The sequence below is a fragment of the Cygnus olor genome, chromosome 11 (assembly GCF_009769625.2).
Source record: "Cygnus olor isolate bCygOlo1 chromosome 11, bCygOlo1.pri.v2, whole genome shotgun sequence".
Classification (NCBI taxonomy): Eukaryota; Metazoa; Chordata; class Aves; order Anseriformes; family Anatidae; genus Cygnus; species Cygnus olor.
Window position 1 is genome coordinate 20812195 of NC_049179.1, and position 18710 is coordinate 20830904.

Here is an 18710-nt window from a genome sequence, read left to right on the forward strand (position 1 = left end):
TAGCACCCAGTCCCCGTGGCACAGAACCAGCGGCGAGAACAAGAGAATGAGAGAAAAGCTGCAAAAGGCCGAGTTCGCAGCGCTGCAGGCAGCGGCGGCACCGTGCCGAGGGCTACCCGGCCGGGTAGGGGTGGGAGACCCCCGCGGCACCGGGGTCTCCGCCAGCACCCCCTCCACCGGCACCTGCCTCGCAGACCGCTCAAAATCCGCGCACGTCACTTTAATAAAAATTAAAAAAAAAAAAAAAAAAAAAAAGCCGAAATCGAGCAAAATGCCGCCCGATGGGGCTGTGGGCACGCTGGGGGGGGGGGTGCGTGTGCTCAGCCCGCAGAGCTGAGCCCGGAGCCTCGCCCCCCTCCCCGGGCCGAGGCAGGGCACGGACCCCCCCCCCCAAACCCCTCCGTGCCCCCCCCGGCTCCCTCCCGGGGCGCGCCGCCCCCGGCCCGGCAGCGCAGGGGTTAACCCCGCCCCGCCCCTCGTTCTCCCGCGCCCGCGCCGCCACGTGCGCGCTGCGGGGCGGGGGGCGTGGCCGCGCGCAGCCAATGCGCAGCGCCCTCCTCCCTCCAGACCCCGCCCCCCTCTCCTTTCCCCCGCCGCGCTCCCCCATTGGCCGGCGGCAAGCCCCGCCCCCTCCCGCCGCTCTCGCGGGAAGCGTGGGCGGGGCCGCTCCCCCCCCCTCCCGCCCCGGCTCAGGTAGCGCCGCGCCGCGCCGCGACCGGAAGGGCCGCGCGCTCCTATTGGCCGGCGGGCTCTCAGCGCCCCGCCCGCTGCGCTCCGATTGGCTGCGCGGGGGCGGGGCGCGGCGCTGATCCCTCCGTGCGGCCCCGCCTGCCCCGGCGCTGGGGTTCCGCCCGCCGGCAGGGCCCGCGCCCGCAGGTAGGGACCGGGGCCGGGACCGGGAGGGCACCGGGGGGGGGGGGGGCTGGCGGGCACCGGGCGGGCACCGGGGCCGCTACCGGGGCGGCTCCGCGGGGTCAGCGCAGGCTCGGGAGCCGCCTGCCGGAGGTCGCTGAGCACCGGCGGGGCGAGAGGAGCCGCCGGGGGGGCGCGGCGGGGGCGGCCCGGGGTTGGCCCGGAGCTGGCGGGGCTGGGGCTGCCCTCGGGAGGGAGCCGCCGGTAGAGCCGCGGGGGGGGGGGGGGGAGCGGGGGCCGGTGCGCCCGGTGGGAAGGGGTCGGAGGGGCCTTGGGCACGGGGGGAGCACCGGGGCACCGCGGGTTGTACCGGGGGGTTGGGGGCAATGGGAGACGTTCGTGCCCGGGGGGTGGCGGCACCGTGGTCCTGAGCCCCTGGGGTCCTGAGCCCCTGGGGTCCTGGGGTCCTGAGCCCCTGGGGTCCTGGGGTCCTGAGCCCCTGGGGTCCTGAGCCCCTGGGGTCCTGAGCCCCTGGAGTCCTGGGGTCCTGGGGTCCTGAGCCCCTGGGGTCCTGAGCCCCTGAGCCCCTGGGGTCCTGAGCCCCCAGCTGCCCCCGGTGCAGGGCAGCACCCGGGTGACAAGGACCCCCTGTGCCAGCACCACCTGCCCCGCGCTGCCTTCGGACACACGGCGCCCACGCGGCCCCCGCAGGCCTCGCACGCGAGGTTCTGAGCGATTCCCCCCCCCTAACGGAAGGGATTTGGGGCGCCTGGTTGTAAGGCGAGGTCACGAAAACCCCAGTGAACGTGCTTGGGATGCATACAGACACAGATCCGAGCGTCCTGGGGCCGTTTGGCCTCTGCCCGTTCTGAGGACGTGGGGCAGCGCCGCTGTGATGCGGTTTTAGCCGATTTGTTCCACCTTTAAGCCCGGTTTTAACGTTGCAAAGGCAAACGGCCGGGAGCCTCCCGGGCAGGGCAAGAGGGAAATCTCTGCTGTGCGCGTGCTAATCCACGCGGTGCCTGCTGGCTTCAGACACCGGAAAGTGTTGGTTGTGGTGTTGTTGGTAGGAGCTCGAGCATCTGGCTTGTTCCTTTAGGTGCGGGGCTTGCCCATAGGTGATGGCTCTCCTGGTTGGAGCCTTCGTACCTGTTAAAAAGTGAAAAGGGAAGCCTTTCCCTCCAAGACGAGGCGTAACTCCCGCGGCTGCTCCGTGCCCCTGCTTTTCAGGTGCATTGGGGGAGTCTCGGCAACGCAGATGTCAGAATCCAGCAGTGTTTGTGGCGGGCATTTAAACTTTTTTTTAAAAAAAAAAAAAAAAACAACACGAAAGTCAGGTGAGAAGGACAAATCCGAAATGCACAGGGCCGGTTTGCAGTGCCACCTTCACCGGGCCTGGCCGCCCCAGCCGGTGGGGTGCCTTTGGTCGTGGTGCTCTGACAGCACAGGAAAACTCTGATAAAGGAAATACCGGCGCTTATCTCTCCAGGGGGCACGCGGGGGAGTTCCCGAACCTCCCAGCAGGTAACAACGGCGGTGTCTGCGCTGGGGCTGCCAACAATTTCTGTATTTTTTTTCCCCTAATCACTGGAAGCCTCCTGAAGCAGCGCCTGGGGGAGGCCGCCCCCTTTGTGTCACGCCGCGTGTTGCACAGCTAAAAATTAGGAGGGCCCTGAGATGATTAGCGGCTGGCTGCTGGCCCGGAAAGAGGGAAAGCTGGGCCTGGCAGCGTCTGACAGTAATTTTCTGTAAGACAAGCGTCCTCAGCTCCTTCATTGTCCGGCTCATTCCTTAACAATAGCGCTCCCGTCGGTAACGCCGCGGCTGAGGCAGGAGGAGCAAGAGGTGAGCCAGGCACCAGCTCGCGCACGTGCTGTGGTAAACAAGGGGTCCGGGGCGGCTGCTTTGGAGAAATGGACCCATTTTTCCCCATTTAGTATAAATATTCCACCGGGGCAGCCGTGGTTGCTGGTAGTACCCTCGTCACTTCAGCAGGTGATGGTCGAAGCGCTTTGTGGACCTGCTCTTTGGGGTGTTTTTGGCCTTCGGTGTTTTTCTTCTCTCTTCTCAGGATCTCTCGTCCTGAAAAATAATAATGATGATGATGATGATGAGTTGGATTTCACTGAAGTTAGGTCTACGTAGCTCTCTTTCTGAACACTTAATTGAGCCGGAAGATGAAAAGGCAGCTGCTCGTGGTGTGTCTTGAACTGGTTACTTTGCTGCTTGGCTGTGTTTTAATGAACCGCCTTTCATGTCCGAAGCAGCCAGAACTTCAAGGTCTAATTTCTGCCGGTTTCCAAAGCAAGTTGACTCGTCGCTTCATCTCGTGCTGCAGACCCAAAATGTCGGCAGATGTTCCCCTTTTTACAGTGGTAGGATCTCATGATTTATTATTTTTTTTTTTTTTTCTCCTCCAACACCAAAACCCGTGTGCACCCAAATAAGATTTGGGAAGTTCTCAGGCCTGTTGACGGATGAATTCCCGAGGCGCCTGCCACGCGTCCGGGTCCTTCCTCGCCTCCTGGCACCACGGTGGCTGGCAGCACGTGGTGGCGGTCGAGCTGATGTTTAACCAGGTCCTCTGGACGGCCAGGCATTGCTTCCTGGCTGGGTTTTAAACGGTAAATATCGAGTCTGAGACATTGGAGGCGGCAGATAAAATGCATGGTAATGAGATCCTGCTGAAGAAAGCTCGCTGCTGAGTCCAAAGGAAACGAGCTTTTAATTAGCGTCTTATCTCAAGTATGGCACCTTTTCTTTTTTTTTCCTTGCTTACGTTGCTTGTACCGTTGGAGTTAGAGGTTGGCTGGTGTCCTCTGACACGTGAACCGGTTGGCTGGTGGCACTTTGTAGAGCCCAAGGTACAAATTCTTGTTTACGCACACCTTGCTGGTCTCGCAACGAATTGATCTGGTGATGTCTCCCAGGTCTGAGTTTACTGTTGCTCGAAGCCACACTTTGGGCACCAGAGGTGGCTTTTCACGTGCTCTTCTTGTAAATGTGCCTGCAGTTGAAGGCAAATCTTGGGAAAAGTATCAAATCACCAGGTTGTGGCGCTGAGCTCTGCTCTCGGGGGCAGCGCCAGGACCCGAGGGAACGGCGCGGAGCTGGGACAGGGGAGGCTGAGGCTGGGTTTTTAGGGAAAGGTTCTGCACCCAGAGGTGGTCGGGCACTGGGACGGGCTGCCCTGCGGAAGAGCAAGGTGAGAAGGGAGCTGAAGTGAGGATGAAATGAGGCTGGCTCGAGAGGAGAGCTCTTCATCCCGCGTGTGGTGTGAGCTGGGACGGGCGATGCCTGGTTTGGCTCCTGAAGGGGCTTTGCCCAGGCTTGGTGTTCTCTGTCCTGCTTCGTGCCTTGAAAAAACGAAGGCTGTCACAGGGGATTGCGGCCTTTTTGTCCCTTGCAGGGTGAGTTTAGTTGTTTGTGTGCCTCAGTGAGAAGCCTTCTGAAAACGCAGATCTGGTGGGAGAGTCCCCGAACCGTTCCAGTGCAGGAAATGCGGCTGTTGCGTGGGTTTTTTTTGTCGCCTTAATCGCATTAAGGTACGCAGGAAATTCCAGAAAGCCTCAAAACAAAAGAATGGGTTTATCAGAATCTCTTGGAGCCGCCGGAGCCTCATTTGGAGGTGAAAAATCAGGAGTTTTCACTACTTCTCGATCATGTTGGAGATACCGAAGGGCAGCTTCACCTTTGGTAAGAGTGAGAGGAGACTGCAGAGGCAGCTTTGTTCCTCTTCGGTTTCCGTGTTCAAAGGGAAACAATTTCCCAGGTTTTTCCTGGGCGTGCTTTTCCCACAGAAGTGGTTTTGGTCTTTTCCTTCTTCTCCTGCCCCCAGGTGGGTGGGGATCCTCAGAGGAGTCCCAAAAGCATCCTACCCCGGGGCGCGGCGAGCAGAAGCCCCCGTCAGATGGTTTCCATCAATTGAAGCAGGCGAGCGGAAGGCCAACCTTCAGCCCTGCTTCGTTAACAACACGCTAACGAGGTCACAGCCTTCAGTGATGTCCAGGTCAGGGTCTGGCACCCGCAGCTGCAGAGCCTGGCTCCTGTCGGGGCAGACCCGAAGGCTCCCGGTCGGGCTCCCCCAGCCCCGCGGCTGCCGTCTGCAGTAAGGCTTTGAGTTCTCCTGGGATTTCCCCTTTTATTAAAGGTAAAACGGGGCTGTTTCACGTAACCTTCACACAGTATTGGATTTTTACCTTTTTGGCGTTCCTATTTCTCCGTAGCGTTTGCAGCCGGTTGTCAGAAACGGGCAGAGCACGGTTAATGAGCTGACGTGGACGTGTTTAATTGCCGAGCGTTTCACGACTTCAGAGATGTCTGAACAAGCATTTCTCACATCAACAGTCTGAAAGCAGGATTTAGCTAAACCAGGATTTTAGCTTGTGGTTTGAATGGAAGAATCACAGAATTGTGGGGGCTGGAAAGGACCTCAAGAGATCATCGGGTCCAAGGGGTCTTTAGTTTTTTTGCCTCTGTCAGTTTGATTTGTATTTCTGCTTTTTGGTAGGCAGAAAAAAAAAAAAAATCTGTAGCATACGTTGTTAAAAACGTCAGCTTTGGTTTCTGGGAAGTAGACAAATAAACCAGCTTGAAGTCAGAGCTCAAGCTGTCCCGCTAAAAGGTGCGTGAGGATGAAGCTGTGTACAGAAGGCTGCGTGTTATGTTGCCTTATTTTTTTTTTTAAGTTCTTGCAAAAACAAAAAAAAGTGTTAACTGTTGTGTGAATCTCGAGCCGAAGGATGGATGGGCTCCTGCCATCCCTGCTGTTTAATGTAGGCTTCCTTAAAAACCCTAAGAAGCTTTGCTCTCCTCGCGGGGCTTTCGGATGTCTCCTAATGAGAAATGTCAACAAGTGAGCTCGGAGCATCTTCTGCTGCAGAAAGGGAGATGTAATTCTGTTTTTTTTCTTTTGCTATACCATTTCTCCATGTACCTGAGGACCCAAAACAGGCCCTGTGCTTCACGCCACAGGGGCGGTGGTTCTGCAGGTGAAGATGACGAAGGATGGGGCATCAGTGGAAGAAGAGGGAAGACAGCATTGTTTGTGTGGTTGTTTTTTTTGTTTTGTTTTTTTAATCCATTTTTAAGTAGAGCTGTGCACCTCGATTCCATCCTGTTTCTGTGACGGGTTTTGAGTGCTTCTTTTTTTTTTTTTTTTTTTTCCCCCCGTGGAGCTGCCACACAGAAGGTGAATTTAGACGAAATCTTGGTTGCTCGCCAGCCCCAGAACTTAGGTGTCGCAGCCGTGCCTGCTCTCCCCGACAGCCAAGTTCCTCCCGGTATTAGTGGCTCCTTGCTCTGCTTTTCGTGCAGTCGGTGTTCTTCCAGACAAATTTGAATTTCCAAGGAAGTGAAACTGTAAAAAACCTGTCAGCGAAGCTCGTCGCTTTTGGGTGGGTGGCAGGAAGAGCTCCGTCGTGCTCTGCCATATGTTAGTGCTAACTTCAGGCTGGTTTTAGGATTACAAAGCGGTAATCCCCGTGGCCTGGCGTGACCGGGACCCCAGGAGGACGGTGTGGCGGTGGTACGGGTATACAGGACACCCCTTAATGTCCCCAGCCCCGAGGATGCTGCTGGGGCTGCCCCATGGATGGAGCCCACCCCAAGCCTCCTGGGGCTGCTCTCGCTTGTCTCCTGCAACAGTTTTTGGCTTTCAGATCGTGCCCAGCACCTCTCTGCACGTCCCCGCTGGACCACGGGCACCATAACCCGCAGCAGGGCACGTGGCGAGCCCTGGGTGGCCAAGGAGAGCAGGTCAGGTACTGCCAAGCACTGCAGGTAACTTATAAATGAATTTATAAACGCCGTTACTTCGTGGAGGCGAGGGAGATCCCAATACCAGCAGCAGCAAACTGGTGCTTCGCGGTAAACAAAGCCTTTTGCAGGGAAGATCTGGGAGTAAGTAGAAAGGATTATTTTTAAGCTCCAAGCTTTGCATGTCTGGAGATTTTATTTTTTTTTTCTTTAACATTAAATAGGTTTAGAACAGAAAATCTTGCCTGGTATGTAATGCTTCCCAAACCCTTGGCAGATGGGTAGCTGTGTTTCCAAACATCAAACGTTTCAGCTGTTTAATGCCTGTTTTTAAGCATGAACAGCGCACTCGGAGAATGTTCATATTAAAGCCTGCTGAGAATTAGGCTTTTAAAAGAGGCATTTTTAATATTTTATCATGCGAAGTGACGAATTACGGAAAACAATGCGAGGCTCGGGCTCCTTTGCGCAGAGCAGCAGCGCGTTGGGGACGGGGGGAGCTGAATTATGCAAAAATTGCCCCGCGCGCACGCGTGTGTAACCTCGAGTGTCAGAGCTGGAACATTTGGTGGTGGGAACGGGATCGACGCCTGGCTGGGAGGTGAGAAGAAGCAGGATTTTGTGTTGAATTCAGATGCTCTCTTCACTGGTCGTGGGCCGTTTCCAGCAGGTGCCCCCGCGGTGCTTTCCCGGTGCTGCCTGAGGTCTGTTAGAGCTCCGGGCAGGAGGGGACGGATCCCTGGTGGTGTGACGTGGGGCACGTTGGCCACAAGGCACGTCTGGTTCTTAAACTTGTATTTGAACTGTGCCTAGAAGTAAATATTTGGTGACTGATATCGTAGGGAAGCCTTACGGATACAGGAGGTGAGTTTGCTCTGAGACTTCTGAGGCAGGTGGGGCTTGGAGCTGAGAATCAAACACCAGCAGCGAACGCGATCTTGTGGCCAAAGGGTTCTGCAGAGCCCTGAGTTTTCTTAGAAAGCCGGCTCTTGGCATCGGTGTTCAGCAGCAGTGTTCTTGGGATACGTGGGCTGTAAAATTTATAGAGTAATAGATATGCAAATGTGCTGCCACGACTCTGAAGGCTGTGCAGTAATGCAGAATTGTGACATGTTTTTAGCTGTTTGCAAAAATTGGCTTTCTTGCAGGAGTGAGATTTATCAGGTTCTCACCTTTTAAAAAACAGAATTCTCAATCTCTTACCTAAAGACATTTTTTTTTTTTTTCTATTTTATGGTATTGGTGGCTTGGGAAAATGAAAGCTGAAAGCAGCGGTTGGGGTTAGCTTACAGGTCACTCACAGCAGCAGCGCTTCCCGAAGGCTGTTTCTGGTTTTCAGAAGACCCGAGGTGGTGCTGCACTTCTCTGACACTTAATTGCTTCGTCTCCTGCCCTGTGTGCGTCGTATCAGGGGTCAGACATTGGGCTGAGCAGTGCCTGGAAGCCCCAGGTGTCCGAGCCCTGGAACAACCCTCTTTGCTCTTGGTGTTTGCTGGGGCATGGCTCTGTGATGGCAGAGCAGAACGCCGGGATCTTGACCTTAGGGACTCTCAGCCGAGCACTCTGGCCTTGCCTTAAATCCCACAGAACAGTTGTTAAACCTCTGTAAAGGAAAGAAATGGTACTATCAGTCCCCCCTCTTTTTTTTTATACATGTAAATATTTGCGTTTTCTCTGACACGGGTTATAGGGCTTGCGGTTTACATACAGTACAAGATACTTGGGGTGAAATCCCAGGTGCACAGCTCACCGAATTTATTTGGAGGCGTATGCTCTAACGGTGAGCTTAATCCTCATTGGGACTGCTGCTTTAAAACGAGCACCTGTAGTAAATACCTTGTGGTAAAATGTTTTGCTCGAAAGAAAAAATACTGACCAGTGATACTTAACTTTATCCAAGCAACTACAGTTGAAGCTGCTCCTGCTGGTTTCGGCCCTTGCATTCGGTTTCCATGAGTGTAAATGGAGGAGGTTATCTCGCTGAGGGGCGATACGTGGTGTTTTAATACACGTGGGGCTGGTACCAAGTTCTGCCTGCGTGCCAGGGAGTCGCGAGTCTTGGGTCTGTTATTGTTCTCCACTTCTCCTGTAAGATGCAAGCTTTCTTTATAAAATGTTGCAGTGTTTAAAATATGTGTGTGTGTGTGTGTGTATTATATATATCTATACACATATGTGTGTGTGTGTATATATATGTATATAATGTCACTTGGTGTGACTTCTGGCACTGCCCTCCTCCCGTTCCAGCAGCCTGACCAGCGCACGCCCCCACACAGGCATTGCCCGAAGTGGCAGGGCTCCTCGCAGCCTGCAGCAGGCTTTCTTATTTTCCAACCTTTGCTTTTAAAGCAAACAAACCCGAGTGTGGTGTGTGGGGCCGCAGACGGTGCTGGGTTTGCAGCCGGGTGCGGGCTGGGCGCTCCTGGCATCTTCAGCTGAGCCCCGCTGGGTGCTGCGGCTCCCACCCGGGTCCTCTCCCTGCCTCCGAGTGCCCTCTGCTGGAGCTCGCTCCCCTCTCCGCGGTGACAGGTTTGTCCCCGGGCTGCAGGGGTTCTGGGTGAGGTTTGGCACAACTTGTGCGTTCCTTGCTGCTTGTCACAAAAAACAAAACAAAACAAAACCCTTGGGGTCCGAGTGCGGGTCAGTCTCCTGCTGTTGGTGATCATTTCTCTTGGGGCTCGCTGTGAAAACGTCCGCTGTAAAAAGCCGCAGGCCTGGTGTTTGCCTGGGGGGGGGAGAGGGTCTGTACCGAGCCCCGGGCACGGCGGTGAGCCTGCGGGGCATGGGAGCGGGATGCCGTGAATCCTGCATGGCTTTGAGCCCGAAGGGTGTCCTCTGTTTGCCAAACCAAGCTCCATCCTGCTGCGATTCCATGCCCAGGGGCGGGCAGACCCGTCTGCGTTTCGCCAGCTTACTGGGGAACTGTCTCCAAAATCACTTAGTTTGCCCCCGTTTCTTGTGACCCTACCTATCGAGTGCCCGCCTTGTGGGACAGGAGCACCCCGAAATGGGGGCTTTGTTCTTGCTCTAAATATCTGCCTTGCGCTACGGGAGGAGTAAGTGTTGGGACTGAAGGCCAGCACCCCGCAGCGACCGCCTTGCTGGCGCACATCAGGGGCTTTGTGCAGCCTGCGGGTGTGCAGGGGTCTGTGCCGGGCTGCTTCCCCTTCCCGTGCAGCCAAAATTCCTGTCAGCAGGAGCCGAGTTGGGCGAGGCCAAGCGTTGGGCAAAAATCCGGACGGAAAGGAGCGTTGGTTTCCCCGGGTGGCAGGGCGTTCATGCAGCTCGGTCGCGCGCGTTAGGAATTCCGTGTCCACCGTGAGTGTTTCCTGAATATCAACACCGTCCTCACGCTGAGCAGCTAACTGGGTGCTGTCGCTGTACCCACCTGATTTAAATTGAAAAACACTCTTTGTGGACGACAGGCGTCAGCTGTGCTCCCCTCTCCCCCTGCCTCTGTCCTGCCCTGAGCCCGCTGCTGCCCTCAGGGGACGACTGAGGAGCGGGGGCAGCGCCAGTGCCCAGCACCCGGTGCTGGGTCAGCACAGAACCAGGCAGCTCCTGGGATTTTAGTGGTGTTTTAGAGAGGGGTTGGTGTCGCTGGGTGGGCTCGGGGACACAGCTCTGCTGTGTGTAGAGAACCAGGAGCGCGCAAATCCGAATCGCCCGTTTGGTGCAGACCTTGGGCCTTTCGTTAAACGTCTCAGCTGTGCTGATTGCTCCTTAAATGTTGCAGTGGGACACGAGGCAATGGATTTGTACAGGCAGAACCTTCCGAATGGGCACGACGTGGGCAGAAAGGTAACCACTGCTGTGCTGCGGCCCTCCTTGCTCAAGCCATGGCTGCGGAGCGGCTCGGTTTGTGCCGTGGCAGAGTTTTGCTCAAGGAGAGCTGGGCGCCTCTTGCGTGGTTTGGGTCGAAGAGGAGGAATCTGCATGCGAGGGAGCTGTGAGAAACGGACAAAAAATGAGGGAGGCAGGGAAGAACCAGCCCCCTTAGGAGGGGACTTTGGGGAGCGCTGGGTCGTATCCCCTGGGAGAGGCAGCATCTGCCTGCCCCATCCTCAGCAGTCTCCTGGACAGCCGTGTCACTGCTTTCTCCTGGTAAAAACTTTTTTTTTTTCCCTTATCTGAGAGTTGTTCCTCTATGCCGAGGATGCACGACCTGGGAGGTCTCGCCTCGCTTCTCGAAGGCGCTGCGGCGAGCGATTAAATAATAAAAATGAAGCTCTTGGGGAGACCGAGGGAAGGCTTTCTGGCGTGGAAGTGCCGGGCACTATTTAAACATCGATGTTGTGCGTGGAGTGCTGCTCGTCTGCTGTAACCTGGCTGTAGGGAAAATACACGTGGTGCTTTGCCTTTGTTTGCTGCAATTTGTAAATAAGTGCCAAGAAAATGAGGATTTGGTTGTAAAGATGTTTTCAAGGCCACGTATGTATTTTTTCTAAGGAGAATCGGGGCAGACAAGCTGACAATTTAATGGTGCATGATGCACTAATAAAAATGTCTGTGTGGTTGCCTTTAATCCTTTAAAGGAGAGAAAAGAAACACAGCGGTTATCAGCATTCAAAAGGCAAGATGCAGGCTTAAATGTATGCAAAGCCTTGGAGAGGGACTGGAGAAATGTACTGACTGTGTTGCAGAAAGCTTCTGACAGGCGCATCGTATCTTTGAAAGTAAGATTTGAATTATTAGAGCTGCCTTTGTTTATTAAATTGAGCCTCCAGCGAGAGGATTATAGGAAGAAACACTGAGCCAGCTCAAGTTGCATTGGCATAAATTTTAATGGGTGATAAAATTTACTTCATTGAGCTAATTCAGTGAGAAAATTCAAATAGATTTTTAAAAAATAATCCAGGTGTGCATTAGGTACCTTTAAAAAAAAAAGAAAAAGGACTTCAAATGCACGAATAAGCCTCCTTTTGTGGAATCCAGTGTGCTTTTAGCGGAGGGTAATCCTTTTAAGACAAGACTACTTCAAGGCGAGCTCCAACAGAAGAGGTTTTGTTTAATTTTAAATTGGGAATGCAAGGGAAGGAGGCAGGAGGGCTAATAGGAGCATAATTATACATGCTACTGCCAAGTTGAGGAAGGGCAGAGACCATTAAAATGCCATTTTAGGAGTTAATTATACGGTGGGTCAAGTTGATGCTGGCGTCCCGAGTTCTGTTTAATCCACGTGTATCTGGTGTGTTGAGGATGTTGCCTCCGCGCACCTAATTCCTATTTCGAGAAACTTTTGGTTACGAAACGCTGTCAGAAACCTTCCAGCCTCTGCAGGCTTTGTGCCCGTTGGCCTTGATTAGGAAATATGCAAAAGCAATAAGGGAGATGGAAAAACCTCGGCGAATATTTTGGGGCCGGCACACATGCCATAAATAAAGCGTTGCGGTGGAATTTGGTTAGTTAAATCTTTCCTGAAGCTCGTTTAATAATTCCAGAGCCTCTGCTACTGCTCCGACGTAGCCGGCTGTAATTTGTTTCAAGGTTAGGCTTTGCCTTGTGCTTTATTAGCTTTTCAGTTTATGTTCTTCCACTCGTGCAGTTCCTCAAGTGAAACTACATAATGGGGCAGCTAAAAGTGAGCTCCTTTAAATATGGGCTTTAAATTGGAATTCTTCGGGAGCGTCTAATGAAAGCTCTGCATGAGGCAGATGCCGGGATTTGCTCTTCAATTGGTGAGATTGTGGTGGGGAGAGCAGATTAGGCTCCTTCGCCGCTGCCTGGAGGAAGTGACATTTATGCTCTTGATCCTTCAGTGATTCTGCATGTCAAGAGCTGAGCCTTGAAATTCGTCAGCAGTGCTGTCTTAAGAGCAGACAGGACTGAGTAAGAGGATTTCTACAGATAGAGGGGAAGGAATTCAACTCCAGTGGCTGCTGCAGATCCTTAAGTACTCCAATTTTTTTTTTCCTCTCTCCACATCTCCCCTGTAGGAAATCGCAGAGGGAAATCTCGCTGGGTCGCCCGCCGATGTATTTTTGAAGCTGAAACACCCGAGCCGCGTTAGAATTCGGAGACCTCCCTTTGCTTAAGGTAAGCAAGGAGCAGATCCCCTGCTTCGAATACCCAAACTGGGGCTGAGTTTGGGGGGGCTGCGACGTGCTGGCGCTGCCCAAATAACGCTCGTCCGGCTGCGAGCTGAGCTGCCAGCTGTGTTCACAGAAGGTGCCGGCTGGAAAATCTCCTCTGCGGGGGCTTTTATCAGCCCTGTGTGGCTGGTAAGTGAGCCCGTGGTGAAAGGTGCCTGGCTCGGGGGGCCGTGGTGCTGGGGGGGCCGTGGGGAGCTGCGGTTCTGTTGCCAGGGGATGCGCGGAGCGTGCCAGTGTGCGCAGATAGCGCCGGGAGATCATTCCAGGGGAAGATTATTCCGGAGGAGGCGGCGTGTGAGACCAGGTCTGCGGGCTGTTAGCCTGGCTGCTCGCTTTTGCGTGAGAAAGCTGTTAATTGCTTGATTTTGGGTGCCGTGCAATTAGCTGCCCCGTGAGCTCGAGGTCTGTGGCGCGGAAGAGGCAGGGGTTTAACCTGTTGTACGTGTGGGGAGGATTTAGGATGCTGGATAAAGCACAGACGTTGAACTGGGGCTTGGCTTTCCACGACGCCCTGATTTTCCAGAAGCAAAAGTTTCTCCTCGTGGTAAATACAGTGATTTATTTCTTTTTGGTCTTCGGCAGTTTCTCTGCTAGTTGTGGTACATCTCGCTGTGCACGAGTTTAGGAAATCTGATTCCAAAGGAGAGGAGCCCGAACTGGAGGCTCGGAAAGCTTCCCAGGGCTTCCAGCATGCCTCCTGTGTCACAGCTGAAAGATAAAAGCCCTTTCGGAGCTGCTACACCAGAAAAGTGGTTTCAAAGCATTTCAAGATGATTAAAGGAAACTTTAAACTTCTGCCCGATAATTAATACGTGCTGCTCTCGTGTGCTTAATCGGCGCTGGGTGAGTTCTGGTTTTCTGAGCCTTGCAGCTGAATTCAGCCTGGGGTGTGCTCCCCGGGATCTTGCTGGGGTTTGAGCCCGGTGTGTAAGCACCCAGCCCGTGCTGGCATACGGGATCTGTCCTTTGGGATATGTGGTGCAGCAGGACGGTCTCGAGCCCAGAGTGCTTTAAATTCTCCACTTACTTTTAAACGAGCGGAAAGGAGCATTTAGCAATTCAAATAGTCTGGAGTAGCAAATGAATTTTAACTGGGCAGACAGACTTGTGTGGAAATTAAGGCAGCGTTTGCAAAATAAAAAGCATCCATTTTGTGTTTCTGTGCTGTGCTTCTTTCTCTGTGCAGCTGGAGTGGAAAACAAATGCTCTGAATCCCTTGTGGAGGTTTTATCGGTTGCTCAGAACCTTCCCTCTTCCACCAGCTCGTGTATTCTGCAAGTGTGCTCCTGAATTGTTTGACTTGTCAAACTCATCATCCTGCCCAGACTTTTTCAAGCTTAACTGATCGTAGAGTATGCTTTTTATTAACATCGAGGCAATAGAATCTGAGAGAATACTCCCATTGAGTTGGGGAGTGGAGTTTTGCTGCCAGGTTTTAAATATATGTTCTCTTAAACTTGCTTGGCAATCTGCTTATGCGAGCATCATGAGTCTTTATATTTGAAATGATTTTTTTTTTTTGAAAAGTAGTGATGAAAGTAGTTGGAGATCTGAATTGCGAGGGATAGATGAAATTAAGCAGCAGGAGCAGTGATGACAATCTACAAAGCTTTAATGTGTTAATGTAGCCTAGGCATTATACATATTTGGAAGCAGACTAGATTGAATCCTGGAGAAAACGCCGAGGTATTCGGAGACTCCTGTCTTGATCGTGTTTTCCTGTAAGTGATGGATGGTACGAAACAGTGTTTTGAAGGAGATGCTAAAAATTATTTTGCTGCTGCTAGAACTGTATCGGATATTAATTGCCCCCAAGTTAGGTTTTTTTTTTTTTAAAAAAAAAATACGGGGGAGGGCGGTGGATACAAGAACGATGTTTGTAAAATTTCCTAGCCTCGCGTAGACCTTATTTTGCTGTCATGAATTATTTAGCGTTTCAAGTCTGCTGTAGTGCTGTATTTAATATGTTTTAAATGACATTGAATCAGTTAATACGATGGAGGAGAAGATCTGGGCGGACTGATAATTAATCTGCCAGGGGGAACAGCAGAAGAGAAGCTGTTGACATAGACTGAACAGTTTATTTTATACAAACAAGGAGCATTTTAGCATCCACTAAAAGGGTATTTTGATCGACCCGGACGGAGCAGCTTCGTGGAGCCGGTGTCTCCACTCCGGCACGGTGCCGTGACCCTGGCTGGAGCCTCTGGATGCACAGCAATATAAAGTAATAATTTATAGGCTCTCAGTGGGGTTGTAAGTGAATAAAGAGTGAATGCATTGAATTTCTGGATGAAAAAAGAGTCCGTAGCATCCAGAAGAAAATAGCTCGGTATTGTAGACCTATTAATTATGTTCCAATATCGAACAGCTGTTGGACAGAAGCACCGGGAGGAAATTCTGTTCCTGGCAGTCAGGCGCATGGGTGCATGCGGGTACAACTCGGAAAGGAAACTTCTTACAACGCTGCTGAAAGTGGAGTGTTCTGCCTGCACGTTTGCTCCCCTCCTTCGCTACCAGAGGCACCCGGGGCAGGACTAGAAGCACAGAGCTGGAAGGGACCCACCAGGATCACCGAGTCCAACTCCTGGCTCCACGCAGGACCACCCAAAAATCAACCCGTGTGTCTGAGAGCGTTGCCCAAAGGCTCCTTGAGCTCCGGCAGCTCGGTGCCGTGACCACGTCCCTGGGGAGCCTGTCCAGTGCCCGACCACCTCTGGGTGCAGAACCTTTCCCTGACACCAGGCTGAGCCGCGTGCTGCCTGCCCCCTCCGTGCCGCTCCTGCCTTCTGCTTGGGCGTTAGTCTGCCTCGGAGCAGCTCCAGGTAAACCACGTCCTTTCGATGCAGCTGGGACTTCCTAGATGACTTTTGCAGGCAGATGCCCTTCAGTGAAGTCTTTTCTTCTTGATGGCCTCAGTTAATGTTCCCAGAGCTAGTTGTTAGATTGGCTTTTTCTGTAGTAGTTCTCTGACGGTCTCGTGCTCTACTTGCGCTTCGGTGGTAACCCCTTGGCTGTAATCATTAGGATGAAGTCCTCCTGGTTTGTTTGATTTATCGTCCGTTTTAAATACCTGAGTCTGTGCGTCTGTAGCACGCCTACTGAAGTTTAAAACCAGCTCAGTGAGACGGCGATGGCCTTTAGATTATGGAGGAGATTTTGGCTTTCGTTTATTACTCCTGCCTTGTGTTAATTAAGACTTCAGCTGATTTTTAACAAGCAACACGTGCAAAAAAAAACGTTTCAGAAGGCTCTTCTGAGCTTTGCCACTCAACCAGCACATCAGTCCTGTGCCTGTCCCGGTGCTGCCCCTCGCCTGCTGGAAGGAGATGGCTGCAGCCCCGTGGCTGCTCCTCCAGTGACCCCGTTCCCTCGCTGGAAATTGATGCTTGAGCTTTCCCTTCCTCCTCCTCCCTCCACCATCGTGGTAGACACTGGGTTGGTTCATCGACAGGCACTTCCCCAGCGAGCTGTTTTTTGGGAAGGACCAGCTTCTGCCTGGAAGTCTCCTCGAGCTCGGTTTTGGGCTGTTTCCCTGCGGAGGTGAGGCGGGCAGAGTTTCAGGGGCCGTGTCCAAGCACACGTTTCTGTAGCTGCCCTGGAAATGTCACATCACCGTATTTTGTTATCCTAATGTGGGGATTTGTTTCTCCATGCAGATGGTAAAAAAGGTGGTTTGGTTAATTTGTACCTACTTGAAATAAGCAACTAAACGTGCCTTAAACCACACATTTGTGAGGCCAGAGCATGTTGCTGGTGGGTAAGTGGTGACGTTGGATAAACCCAAAACCACCAAGGACCCAGGGAGGTGTCTGCAACTGAGGCACAGCCAGACAAAATGTTGAACTGTCCTGCTCTTAGAGCCTGCAAGTAATCTGCCTTTGCACATCTCAAAACTAGGAAGCATGGAAAAGAAAGTGCTGACCAGTTGCTCCCTGGAAAACCTGCCTCAGGAAGGATTTTCTTGTAAATTCAGTATTTCTCTTCTGAATTCTCCATTGTGCTTTTATCTTGCCAACTCGGCCCGTAGGATAATACACACCTGACGGACACTGGCATGATGTCAGGCGCACGCTGGCCTTTCCCTACGCAGGTGGGCACGGTTACACGCTGCACCCAGAGTATTCTTTGTACCTGGTCATCAGAAAAAGGTCTGCCACTGCAGTCAAAACTGCCCTTTCAGCCGCCAAGAGCATAGCTGATTTTTTAAATTTCTTTTTGGAGAAATGCAGCTGGCAGAAGAGGTAAAAACCCCTCGGTAGTGCAGTGCCACTAATTACTACTGCTGTGAAACCTGCAACAAAACAGCCTTTGGGCTGCCTGGCACTCGGGATTCATCAGCGCTTGGTTCCCTTTGAGGCATCTCAGAGCTCTGTAAGCAGCATTTCCGTGGCAAGGGTTAGATTTAATGGAACAAAAGGAGCTAAGTGGAGTAGCAAAAGGGAAAATAAGTTTTGTTTGTGTGCAGTGACGATCCTGTCAGAGCCAATTCCCTGCTGCTCCCCTCCAGCAGCACCCAAGGGTGAGCGAGCAGTGTTTTTTTGCCTGGGACTTTGTGGGCACCTTCACCTGGCTGTGAGGGGACCTTGGCACGTCCCCAGGTGCTGGTAATGGGGAAGGAGGGAGCTCATCCGTCTGTCTTCTGGCCAAGTGCACATTAAAGTCGACAAGAACGGTGGCCTGACTTCCTGGCACTCCGAGGAAATGCTCTTGACGGAGGGTATCGTAGTAATTTGTTGCGTTACGAGGTTTCCATTAGTGCCAACTAATTACACGGACCACGTTGGGTTGGAGTCACAATTACATTGACCGATGTACAATAATTAGCTTTAATACATGTTTCCGTGTGTAGGAGACGTTTAATTGCTTGCCGTTTTTTGACGGAGATATTGCTGTTTTCTGTAATTGGGTTTCCCCTTTCTGCGAGTGCCCGTCTGGAGCTAGCAGCCCCTCCGGCAGGAAGACACGGCCACCGCCGACTGCCTCACGCGATGGATGTGGCATCAGCATTCTGGCAGCTTTGCTAATGGCACTCGGTACGTCTTGCAAGCAAACGCTTTGTCTTTGTGTCCGTCTAACAACGTTAGGCCTTGAGCAGGTTTCCCGTAACGCAGCACTAGCTCCAGCCAAAACCGAAGTGGTTTCGGATCAAACCCGTTGGTCTGTGGTTCTGCTGCTTGGTTTTTATGTGCAAGCGTGTGTACACGTGGGCAGCCCCACGACACGCCTCCCCGTTAACAGATTCGGTCTGGATGCCCGTGTTTTGCACGGCCGGCGTGCCCTCTGCCTCGTGCCGTGTTGGCGATGCCGCAGGCAGAGGTGAGCAGTGGTGGCAGCTTTTGTGCCTTGCTCTGAATCTTCCAGGCAGCAGCTTTTCCAAAAATCATCCCTGGCCCTAAGAAAGTGGCGAGTCAAACCCACTCTTTCCGTTACTAGTAAATGCTTATCATGCTCCTGTGCATATGTCTGTATGCACAGATTAGTGAAAGCTTGTTGTTTTGCTTAAAATGTTTACTTTGAAAATTCCTTTTATTTAAATTTTTAGTAAAGCCGCTCGCACACGAATGTGGTGAATCGTTTCAGCTCGTCTGTATGCAGCCTGTTCCCGCAGCGCATATTGCTGAATGCGTTCAGCATAAAAAGTATAATCAGCGAAACTATTGTTGAGGTCTAATTGCGAGCTGGATCGTTGCATGTTTGCAGATTTTTTTTTTGGCAACGCCGTCGCCGGTTGCTCATTAAAAGAACACTTGTGCGAAGATTGTGCTTGCAGTGCTACATTTGTCAATGGCAATCTAGCATTAATAGTACGAACTTTTAAAAATAACTGATGCAACAATAAATCCCCGACAAATACCAAATACATACTAAGTAAGTGTTGTAAAGTTTCAGACAATGCTTTGAAGTGCTCTGCTAATAAACCATTTTTACAGTGGCGTGGTGGGTTCTGTTCGTGGGGTGATTTAACAGTCTTCATCTCCACAGCGCTTTTGCCTGCAGCAATGTTAC

General features: G+C 52.5%; 1 protein-coding gene across 5 annotated transcripts in view; it reads left to right on the forward strand.

Moving 5' to 3' along the window:
* Positions 1-730: 730 nt before the first annotated feature.
* The window catches only part of GLCE (glucuronic acid epimerase), a 47771-nt gene continuing 29791 nt past the window's right edge, over positions 731-18710 (forward strand). Inside the window, exons 1-2 of one of the 5 annotated variants that reach the window (XM_040569800.1) lie at positions 731-876; positions 12546-12645. Coding sequence is in view for 1 of the 5 variants with exons in the window: in XM_040569799.1 (XP_040425733.1) it covers positions 17697-17737 (41 nt within the window). In the remaining 4 variants the exon portion in view is untranslated. Of the gene's footprint in view, positions 877-4529; positions 4549-4633; positions 4961-10599; positions 12439-12545; positions 12646-17275; positions 17738-18710 lie in introns of those variants that run through there. The other 4 variants (XM_040569802.1, XM_040569803.1, XM_040569801.1 and 1 more) reach the window with 4 other exon arrangements.